The sequence below is a fragment of the Platalea leucorodia genome, assembly GCF_965183815.1.
Source record: "Platalea leucorodia genome assembly, chromosome: 19".
In the NCBI taxonomy this organism is placed as follows: domain Eukaryota; kingdom Metazoa; phylum Chordata; class Aves; order Pelecaniformes; family Threskiornithidae; genus Platalea; species Platalea leucorodia.
The window spans coordinates 2,485,555-2,496,983 of record NC_138841.1 but is presented as its reverse complement, the minus strand read 5'-3'; the positions used below and the strand labels follow the sequence as shown (position 1 = coordinate 2,496,983).

The following is an 11,429-nucleotide window of genomic DNA, read 5'->3' as shown; positions in this document are numbered from 1 at the left end:
CAGGGGGCTGGGTCCCAGGGTGCAGAGGGCAGGGCCCAGGGGTGCAGAGGTGCAGGGGGCAGGGCCCGGGGGTGCAGGGGTGCAGGGGGCAGGGCCCGGGGGTGCAGGGGTGCATGGGGCAGGGCCCGGGCGAGCAAGAGGTGCATGGGGCAGAGCCCGAGGGTGCAGCAGGCTGGATCCGGGGGTGCCGGGGTGCACGGGGCAGGGCCCGGGGGTGCACGGGGCAGGGCCCGGCAGGCAGGGGCAGGGCCCGGCGGTGCGGACTACAGGTCCCGGCAGCCCCGCTGCAGGCAGCGGTTCCGCCTCTGCCGCCACCTGACCCTCACATGACCGCGGCGGGGCCGGGGCCGGGGCCGGGATGGGGCAGCGCGATCGCATGTTCAAGGTGCTGGTGGTGGGGGACGCCACGGTGGGGAAGACGTCGCTGGTGCAGCGCTACGCCAACGACAGCTTCAACCGGCACTACAAGTCCACGGTGGGAGGTGAGCGGGGCCCGGGGGCGGCGGGGGCGGCTCGGCAGCGCGGCTGGGCCGCTGCGGGGGCGCCGGGTCCGCAAAGCGAGCGGCGGCCCCGGGCCCGCTCGGCGGTTTCTCGTTTCCAGAGCGCGGTGGGGTCTGAAGGCTCCGTGGGCTTCAAACGGCCGCGTAACCCCGCGGTCGTCGCGGTTCGCCCCCCTCGCTCCGCTCCTCCCCGCAGGCGGGGAGCGGGCTCTGCCACGGGGGCGGCCGTGCCCTTGCAGCGCCGGCGCCGCCCCGGGGGGCCCGTCCCTGCTCCCCCCGGAGCTGTAACCCGGAGGGCCTGAGGTCACGGCCTCGGCTCTTGCCGGCGAAAGCAGGAACGGCGTGGCCCTGGCAGCGCTCTGGAAGGACGATGGGGGCAACAAAACTTCGTGTCCAGGGGGCTGGGACCGAGATCAAGCGGGATCGGTTGGTTTTGCTTAGCGTCAGTGTCAGTGAATAACCTACGAGGAGCGGGAGGTGCCGAGGCTTCACCCAGTCTCCCTGAGGACCCAGGGGAGCGGGGGCAGAGCACGGCTGTTTAAATCCCCGTATCCACGAACGGAGTGGATACCCCGTATCCATGAACGTCGGAGACACGGGAGAGCCACAGCCCGCGGGGGCAGAGCGCCTGGGCTGCGCCCGCACTGGCACTCCCAGCAGTAAAAGACCTGCAGACCTTTGTCTTTTTTTTTTTACTTTTTTTTTTTAATTAGTTCCTGGCTTCAATAAGTTCCAGCCCTGCTGAGCGTGGCTCGCAGCGTAGCTGGACAGCTTTCCCCCCGCAGTGAAAACCCGGTGCACCGCGCAGCCTTTCTTTCCCCTTTTGGCTCCGCGCTGGTCGCAGCCGGGGCGCGGGAGGGAGGGAGGGAGGCCCGGAGCTCCGGAGCCCCACGCACCGGCAGCCAAACGGCTCAGGCAGCCCAGAACGAAGGCAACAGCAGCAAATCCAGCGTTTTACTGGCATTTAGAGTCGGGCAAGGGAAGCTTTCCTTAAAGCTCTCCAAGCAATAAGGTTTCCAGTATCCTTTTGCCTGTGGTTATTCAGGCTTACGTGCTGGAGGAATTCTTACTCCTGAGCGTTTTGATTTCTGCTTCTTTAGCTCTTGAGTAGTGTCCCTAGTGCCGGTGTTACAACTCCAGGGATCAGGAACGAGCGTCCGAGCTCCCTGCCGCCACCGGGGAGTTGTGCGTGGGATGGGTACAGACCCGGGTGGTGCAGGATTCTGGAAAGCCCCGCGATTTGGGGGAGCGGGGTCCACCCACCGCTGCGTTCACTGGGGGAATTCCACCACGCCGTCCTCCTTCCCAAAGAATTGCAGAGCGGCATCTTTGCTGCCGTTCGCGAGGGCTTTGACCGCAGACCTGCCAGGCTGGGCCTTGCAAGGCGGGGAGGAACGCTGCTCCCTTCCTTGTGTTATTTAACTCTCTCATCTGAAGTTCAGGAAGAACCACAGGCCCAGCGTAGCATCCCAGGGCGGGATGAGATGCTGATACCGCGCTTGACTTCTGCTTTTCTGACGGCGTTTTGTGTGCGTGTGGTCGTCCCCTCTGCTGGGTGTGGAGGGGACGGTGTGCGGAGCCCTCGGGATTTAACGCTTATTTTGCAGCTTTCTGCGACGGAGGAGAGGGGACAGCACTTGCAGACCCTCCTGGTCTGCGCCTGGTCTGTGCTGGTGTGGGCGATGGTCCAGTACGAGCTGCCGCGGCTGTGGAAGCGGTTGCTGGGTCGGCCTGGGCTGGGACGCGGTGAGCGGCTGCGGAGGAGCAGGCCCCCGGTGCAGAATGCCCCTAATGGAGTTTCCTTTCTTTCTGGGGATTCTCCAGTGGATTTTGCTCTGAAGGTGGTCCAGTGGTCGGAATCGGAGACGGTACGACTTCAGCTCTGGGACATTGCAGGTATGTTCACACGAACCACAAAGCTGCTCAGGAGCAGAATTTAAAGCTCTCAATGGCTTGGCCCTTTTTTTTTTTTTTTTTCCTTCCTTTTTCTTTCTTTCAATAGGAGTCTGCTACAAAAATAAATCGTAAAAGCCTGCGGATCCGAGGAGCAGGACTGCTCTGGTTTGCAGTGCTGTCTGTAGTTTGCAGTAGTAATTTAAATATTTAATCAAAAGCCCATCTGCAAAGAATGCAGCAGCGCAGATGATAAATGCTATCGAGCCTTTCTTTTCAATTCCAAAGCCAGAGCAGAGGGAGTGGGGAAACAGGCTCGTTTGTAGCTGGACACGGAACTTCTCAGCTCCGAGTCGTCTGTTAAAATCCTGATTTCTGGCATGATAGCCAGGAAGGCCTGAACCTCGTGTCTCAGCGTGGAGCAGCTCCTCCGACCTCGCACTGCTCTGGCTGCTGGGATCGGGAGTGGGGCTGGGAGGCTGCGATCAGTGAGCTGTGCGAGCAGAGCCGGCGGATCCCGCGGGAGCCGTCGTGGCACGGGGAGACCGTTGGGTGCCCCCGAGCTGGCGGGGCTGGGCGGGAGTGGGGCACGCTCCGGGGGCCAGCGTCACATGCAGGGACGTGGAGCGAGGAGCACCCGCTCCCCGGAGAGGCGCGGAGAAACGCGGTTCCCGAATCTCCCTAGCAGCAGAAGAGGACAGGCTGGTGCAGCAGCGTCTCTAAAATGGCACCTCTGGATCTAGAGGGGTGAGGAAAACAGGGTTGTGGTTTCCTCCAGTTTCGCCGCTCAGACGCGTGTGTCTGGAATCCTTAAGAAGAAAACAGGAAAGAGAAGTTTGCAGCAAGAGGATTGCAGCAAGAAACTGATTTCAGTTTCAGCCCCGAAAAGGCATTTAAGATTTGGAAAGCAGAGGGGCCGCGCTGATCACGGTGCTCTTGTCGTGCCCCGAGCAGAAGGGGCTGCGTGCACCGATGGTCCCTGCTGCGCTGCCTTCCACCTCGGGGGTGTGCAGGCGTGGGCAGATGGTTTGAGGTAACCCAAAGTGCTCAGTTCTCGATGGCTTCGGAGCGAGAAGCCTGTTGACCAGCTACGGGGCTGCATGGGAGCCCACAGCGAAATCTCTCGGGTGTCAGAAATACTGGTTTTCACCGTGCCGCTGACCCGTGTGATGCGATGTGAATGCTCTGTGGTGTGTCCCGTCTACACGAGTACAGCCAAACCGTGCAGCAGCACAGCGGAGTTACTCTCTGGATGCAGTTTTGGTCATGCAGGCAGCCCATAAGGTTTAATCAGTAATAACAGTATAGGTGAGTTTTAATGGTTTCTGTTTAGTATTGAATTTTTCTCTCGGAGAGCCTGGTCCGTGACGCTGTGCCCGCAGCGGCAGCAGCACGGGTCCCCGCTGGTGGCACGGTCCTGCCGGCGCAGGGACGGCTGGCGGTGGCCAGGCACCCTGCTGCTGGCGGGATTCTGCTCGGGGGGAGGCGATTGTGTGGTCGGGGACACTAAATTTAAATTGTTACACGGGGAGTAATGCAAGTATTTCTGGGACATCTGAGTGTCTGGGTCAGGATTAAGAGCTCCCCAGTTTGCTCCAGTTCTGTCGCTGCATTGCTGAGGCATGCCAGGCCTGCGTCCCGCAGCTCGGTGCCTGTATTTCTTCATTATTTAAGTGGAGATTGTTAGTGTCAGCTGAGAAAATGATGTACCACGATGAGCATCTTCTTTGCATGAACAAATCTACCAGTGGTAACTCAGGGGGGGATTTTTTTTTTTTCCCTTTTGATCCTGAAGGGCAGGAACGCTTCACATCCATGACCCGGCTCTACTACAGGGAGGCGTCAGCCTGCGTTATCATGTTCGACGTCACCAACATCAGCACGTTCAGCAACAGCCAGAAGTGGAAGCAGGATTTGGACAGCAAGCTCGTGCTGCCAGACGGGAGCCCCGTGCCTTGCCTGCTGCTGGCTAACAAAGTGAGCAGCACGAGCCGCGCTCTGTGTGTTCGTGTGCGCGCACGGGTGCACGGGTGTGCAAAATGGAAGGAGACCCCTTTAGCACTAAGCCTTGCCCAGAGTTGTCCCATAGCTTGTGGTCTTTTTAATCCTTCCCTTAGTTATTCTAAAATTTTAATAACTCTTTAGAGTTATTCTTGAACTTTCTTTCTCGAGCGAGGATTCTCCTCCTTACCTAGGCCACCGGTAGGACTTCATACACGGATGGCACTAAGGAGATGTTAGCAACGGCTCCGTCTGAGGATGCACTGCCTTGTGCTGTCGGAGCTCGAGCTCTGTAGCTCCTGGTTTATAAAGCTTTTTTTTTCCTTTTTTTGGTGTTTAACTTGCAGCAGCCTGGGCAGGCTGGGCGTGACGCTGCAGGTGACGTTTCTGTTCAGAGCTGCCAGAGGGATGTCTAGTTTTCATTCAGATGCAGTGTCAAGTTTCACTGTGTAGATTGCTCGCTGTCTTTTAATGATTTGTTTTTCTTTCATTTAAAAACTACCTTTATGTTCTTCACGTGCCAACGTCGGCTCAGCAGCCCTTTCCAGATTCAGTTTGAGACTTGCCTGGTTTGAGAGAGCCTAAAACTGGAGATGACTCAAAAACGTGATGGGTGGGCAGGAGAGCGGCTTTTCTTCTCCACTTCCTCGCCAGTAATGCTTTCCCCCGTTTTACGGCAGCAATTTTGCCTGCGTTAGGGAAATCGGTGTGACTGTACGCCCTGCAGCCACACTCATACAAGCTGTTATGGGACAGATTTTCTCACTGCCCCTTTGTACGTCCCATTGGCATCAGCGCGGCTGCCTCAGCAGCACCACACCAGTAACACCACACCACACCAGCTTCCTTGCTGCTGAGAGGCCAGGCAAATTTTGGAGGAGTGACAATGCTTTCTTGTCCTGTGCTGATGAACCTCCATTCCATGCATGCCTGACGGAGGTGTGTCCGTATCTCAGATGAGATAAATATATTGCTGCTTGCAACATCCCATTAAGAACCTTGCCCTAAGAGCTCTCTATCAGCTTGCGATCTGGGAGATGCGAAGGGCTGAGCCTACCTCCTGCCTGCCTGCCTGCTGCCTGCCTGCCTGCCTGCACACAGGCAGTAAATGGCTGAGGGGGAGAATTCCCCTCCCAGCTTAAAAATTAAAAGGCTGAACTTAAAATGACTGATTCTTGTTTTACAGTGCGACCTTTCTCCATGGGCAGTGACAAGAGACGAAGTGGATCGGTTCAGCAAAGAAAATGGTTTTTCTGGTTGGGTGGAGACGTCTGTCAAGGAAAACAAGAATATTAATGAGTCCATGAGGTAGGCACCACGACTGGTGATACATCTAGGAGTTAATTCCCTCTTTCAGCCACGGCCGGCTTTGAGGTGAGGGGAGATGCTGTCAGTAACAAATAGCAGCAATAATACGCAAGTAAATCTCCCAAAAGGAAACTGAATTCCGAAAGGTCAGAAGTTTGTCTCTCCTTGGTTAAGCTCTGACATGCTTTTGGAAACAGAAATTCTTTGAACAATACCAGGGATGTTTTTTCATACGCTGGCCTCTACCAGGAGGCTGGGACTTCTTGCGCAAAGACACTAGAAATTCTTTTGTGATGCACCAGTCCTTTGATGGAGAATTTGGCCTTTTTTGAAAGGTATTAGACTGGGTATTGGCACCTGATCTTGAGGCTGGGCAGTTGGTACCTAGGAAGCCTGTTGCTGTGTCCCAGTCCGAAACTGGGCCCGAGGTGAGCTGGTTGCAGCAGGCGTTGCTGGTTCTCTGGTGACGGCAGGGTCTTTGGTGCTGCCAGGTAATAGCAGTAATGCTGCCATCAGCGCTACGAGGTTCCTTAACCTGACTGTTCAGTCATTAAAGTTCTGGAGTTTTGTGTCTTTCCAGAATGAATTGCTATTTCTTTTTTGTACGGCTGAAAAACCGTGTGGCCCAATCCTGCTTGTTTAAAAGAAAAAAAACCCACAAAACTCACATATGTTTGTCTTCTAGAGTCCTGATTGAAAAGATGATGTCCTCATCCACCGGTGATGGAAGTTCCTCTGCTGCCGGCAGTGGGGATTATATTAACATAAAAGAGACAGCCCCGCCAGGCTGGGCTTGCTGTTAGAGCACTGACTACACCACCTGCCTTGGGGCTAGCAGCAATGGCCTTGCGTTATTACCATCATCGTTGTTTCCTAAACTGGCTGTCACTGGTTTGGGGCTGTTTTTTTTTCATGATCGTGAACTGTCTTCTGTTTAGTGCCTATTCGTTCTCAGTAGAGCATTGCTACAATGACTTGGAGTGAGGAGTGGACAGAAGAGAGGAGGGAGAAGATTCCTCTTTCTTCTAGTGTAGTAGCAACTGGGAGCTCTGCTGCCGGTAATGTAGCACAGTCCGTGTTCAAGCACATGCTTGGATTATTTTTTTTTTTAATTTTGAGCACTTCATCTTCTGACATGTGATGGCCTGTCTCGGGCAGGATGAAGGATGTCGAAGGTATATTTTTAATATTGTTGCACCTTTTATTCCCCACTGCCTGCACCCACCATACACAGAGGCACCAGTCCAACGTGTTACAGTGACCTTCATCTGATGCACGCAGAGTTCAAGCGGTCTCTCTGCGCCTGTGGATTCCCAGCGTGGGATTACAGCAAACTCTTTACTTCGTGCTCTGGAACTACATACCTCTGCTTACGTGTCCTGGAGGGACCAACACATCTCATCATTGCCACTAATTGTCCTTAAGATGCGAAGCCAGGTGTGGATTAGCACGGTGTCCCACATAACCAGACCTGTAAAATGATCAGTGTGAAGCTGAGAGACGGTGCAGCACAGCCCTGCCTTACGTCTGTACTGACTGCGGCGCTTGACAGCAGAGACCTCAGTGTTTTGTCAAGAATTGCCCAGTCGCTTTCTGCTCGTTCCTTCTCGCTCACCCTCTGCCTAGCACAATCCTATGTATTCTGTTCTGCTGCCACTTTATTAGGGCACCGAGAGCTGAATGAGGAGTAGGTTGTAAACTCCTTTGTACGACAGAACAACAGTCCTTTTCACTTTTAGAACACCCTGTATCCTACCATCTCAAATAGCTTTGCAACTGCTGCTGAATTGCCTTCCCACAATTATTCTGTAGCGATGAGTGAACTTGGTAGCAGGGATGGTGCAGGAACGGCGGCGCTCTGAAAGCCCACCTGCTGGGTTTAGTGGTGCAAGGGGGAAGCAACGGAGAAGACGTTGCAGGACAAAAGGAAACGAAGAGAACTGCTCCCCGCTTGCCTTTTGATGCCCGCTTTCCCTGACACGTCCCCAGGTACTCAGTGTTGCGAACAGTTCTTGCCAACAACAACAAAAAATGCGTAAAAGCAGACCGGATAGTTATCTCGGAAGAGTTAATCGGAAGCTGAGTCTGTAGGGCTGGAGGCGGAGAGCGTTGCGTGCATTTCACGGCAGCATGCGATGCTGTAGGATCGTCTTGCCCATCTTTTAGGGTAGGATTTGAACAAGCGGTCTTCAATAACGTTTTTTGCTTCTCAAGTGGTTTAATTTGAAAACAGGGCTATGAATTGGTTTGTCCTGATTCCTGCTGAATTAGGACTGCTTTTCTTTGGCAAAGTATTCCTTCTGTCTGCCTTTTCTTACTTTATATCCTCTGTGGAGGGAGAAGGACAGGAACTGATTGCCTTCGCTAAGCGCAAAAAATTCTGCGTTTTCCTTCTCTGGAGTTGAAAAGGATTGATCAGTAAACAGTAAGGGCTAAGAAATTTAGAACTAGTATTGTGTTCCACTGTTTTAAGTAAAAGCTAAAATGTCTGGGCTGGGATTCTGTTGTGCAAAGATTGCCAAATTTGGTTTTCTAGGTGCTTAAATATACCCTTTTCTGCGCCACTGGATTCACTGTAGAAACATGTGAAATGTAGAACTGGTTAGCAACAAAACTGAACTGTCTCGTTGAATTTTACTTCCTAAACGTTGTGTTAAAAAAAAGTAAAAGAAAAAAGTTGGTTTTTTTTAATCGTATAAATATTTCTAGTTCTTTACGGAACATGGGGAGAAGGGTCTAGTTTTTTAAAGGATCTGTCACAAAACCATTAAGATTCGTGTGTTATTTATTGATTTCTGTATATGCACCTGAAAGCGTTTCAGCAGAGGGCGAGCGCTAGAGCCGTCCTTACAGATGGAGAAACTGAGGCACGCGGTGGAAATTTCTGCCCAGGACCAAGCAACTGCTCAAGTCAGTAAGAGCTTGGCCCTGAAAGGAAAACGGCTAATTCCTGTTTCGATGGCCTGGCTGCCAGGCCACAAATCTTGCAGGAAGGGAGCTTTACACCTTTTGCATCTCAGTTTGCTATCTACCAGTGCCTGTTTGGTGCCTGGACCTCTTAATCTGGACCTCTTTTTCCTAAGTGCCTCTCAGAAACAAGCAAAAAGCCAAAGGAAGGTCTCTGAAGGTTTTCTTCTATTATACATCATTTCTGTTCTGCCCAGTGGTTTCCGGCACCGGTGTATGCCTTGGGTTTTTTTTTTCCACACTGCTTACTGCTCGTTAACATCTTAATAGACACAGTAGACAAGTGTCGAAAACCAAGCCTGCACAACAGAAACAGTCGTTGCCTGAGATCGGTATAAAAACCCAACCAGACAGGAAAACGATTTTACTGTGCAGATGTGTGTGTTTTTTCAGAGCTTGCTCTGTGGCACACAAGCTGCTTAAAAAAGCAAAACAACATTAAAAACCACCCTTGATTTAGTCCTGTAAACCAAACTGATTCAGTGTGTCAAGAACGGTTGCCTGTGAAATGGATTGTGCCCGGCTCGCGCTAGCCGAAGTCATTCTCGTTTTTAAAACAACTGAAAGGGAAAAGACAACTTGAGTGAAGCAGTTTCTAAGAAGTATTTTAAACAAAGTCAAGTCTCACTCAATCAGACCGATAAAAACTTGAATCTTTCAAATACCAATCAGAAAAGCCTTGTCTGTATTCTGACGAACTGCGCTTCACTGGTGCCCGTGTCAGGAATAACCTGGTTTGAGAATGAAGGCGCTTGGTTTTCCCTTCTGCAGTGGCGACTTTGTACTCTTTGTGTGACTCTGGGCCAACTGTACCTATTTCACTCTTCCACGTGTTGTTTCTCATTCCTCCAACTTTAATTTGTGGTCATGGGACTCAAAACCACAAGGGAGTTTAACAGTGTATTTTATATGTTGATGAGAGCACGCTGTGGGTCCACATAGCTGGAAATTTCTACTGCAATAGAATTTGAAATCATGAGGGCAGACTATAGTTCAGAAATAAGTCAACAATATCAAAACTTAGCTTTTTTTTTTTTAAAACCGCTTGCCGTTACACAGAAGTATTTTAGAGATGGGGTTCTGATTAACGTTGCAGTATTATGTTTATATAAAGAGAAGAAACTGCTGGGAGGTTTTCTCCATATCGATCGGTGACTAATGCAGTATTGCAAAAGTTTGAAATAAAAGTTTGACATTGCTTGTGTAGTAGTTGTGGTTGTTGTTTTCCTGTCTCAACAGCCCTAACAAATGGGTTCACAAGTTCAAACTAGAAACAGTCTTGCTGTCAATAATGGGCGATGTATAAAGCGTACAGTGTGAACTGCCCTGTTGCCAGCAAAACAAATTAGATCCTTTTCACCGAAACATCTTGCTGTCTCAATTATTGTAGTCTTGCTGACCTACAAGCGGGACGTAAGCATGCAAAACTTTCGCATGTGTGAGTCAGTCATAGTGGCTTTTAATCCAATATATCCAGCTAAGAGGAGAAAGAAAAGAATTCCTTGATGTGGTTGGTTGTTAATACGCCTTCCTCCTTATGGCTCATTAATTCACACAGTGTATTTTGGGGCTGGCTACGCAGGCAGGCAGTTGCTCTGAATGCCCCTCTTTCTTTCCTGATCGGCTTGATTTTCATGAGTATTGACTTGCACGAAGGACAGGGCACATCTGAATTGATCAGAAAAATGGCAGCAATTCCAAAGGAGACAAATTAAGCTCAAGCAAGGCATTAAATGAAAAACTACTCCTGTAATTAGGTAAAAAGCTGACCATATTTGTATTGTCAAACCAGTCTTCTCAGATAACCCAACATATAAAAAAAATGGTTTTAAGTACTGTTTTGAATAAAATGGAGTCTAAAGATTCAAGTGCAAAGCAAAAGCGACTTGCTGTTGCCGAAGCTGCCATTTTAATGGACTGTGAAATACATTTGATTTTCCCATGGCAAAAGCAGCTCCTTTTCTAAACCAAATGAGTGATTTTGGGTTTCTAGGGAATTTAAAGTCTAATGAACCAAACACCTTCCCTGGACTTTCTTGTGTCTTACAGAAGTTGTGCATGTTCTTTGTATCTGCTGGCTGGTAGAGGGAAAAGCGGTGGTAATGAAATCGGTACTGATAATGAAATCGGTACCGGTAATGAAATCAGTACTGATAACGAAATCTCCACCCGCTGAAATTAATTTTCTGTGTTTCTTCATAAGTATTTCAAACCGAATCTAGGGCTGACCAGTGTAACAAAAACAACCAAAAAAAAGTGATGTGCTGTAGAAACGTGAAAGCACGTAGATTTATTGCAAACCCCATCGCACAACACGACCTAACCCGGTGCGGGGGCTCCCTTCGGAGCACAGAGGTGCTGTCGGAGCGAGCGGGAATGAACGACGTGGGATTTCACCGCGTCCCTGTGTCAGGGGCTGGGTATAAACCGCCCCGGGCGCTCCCGTCCCTGGCAGCTCGGCGGCAGCCGCCGGGCCGGGCCCGTTTGTGTATTGCCCCCGGCAGCCCCCTCTGAAGTCCGGCCCTGAATGGCGGCTCCCTTACATGACAAAGGGGCCGTGCCCGGAGGAAGGGCGCCGGCATCGCCCTCTCGGGCCCTAACCTCCCTTCCTAAGCCCCGATAAGCACGGCGCGCCCCGGGGGCACGGCAGGCCCGCCGCCGGCCCCGCACACACCCCAGCCCCCCGGGGCCACCGTGGCGGCGGGGGAACCCTGCGCCGGGCCGCTCTGAGGGGAGCCGGCGGGGCCCTGTAGGCCCTGC

The 11,429-nt window shown here is 51.8% G+C and overlaps 1 protein-coding gene across 2 annotated transcripts; it reads left to right on the top strand.

The window, feature by feature from the left end:
- Positions 1–346: 346 nt before the first annotated feature.
- Positions 347–9,878, top strand: RAB29 (RAB29, member RAS oncogene family). 2 transcript variants are annotated; one of them, XM_082330215.1, is made up of 5 exons: positions 347–482; positions 2,325–2,396; positions 4,189–4,370; positions 5,581–5,702; positions 6,388–9,878. In XM_082330215.1, exons 1-5 carry the CDS (start codon positions 359–361, stop codon positions 6,503–6,505), a joined length of 618 nt encoding a protein of 205 aa, XP_082186341.1. In that variant the 5' UTR covers positions 347–358; the 3' UTR covers positions 6,506–9,878. The 2 variants fall into 2 exon arrangements, with proteins under 2 accessions (XP_082186341.1, XP_082186340.1); XM_082330214.1 differs by having other exon boundaries at positions 426–482; positions 2,108–2,396.
- Positions 9,879–11,429: the final 1,551 nt, after the last annotated feature.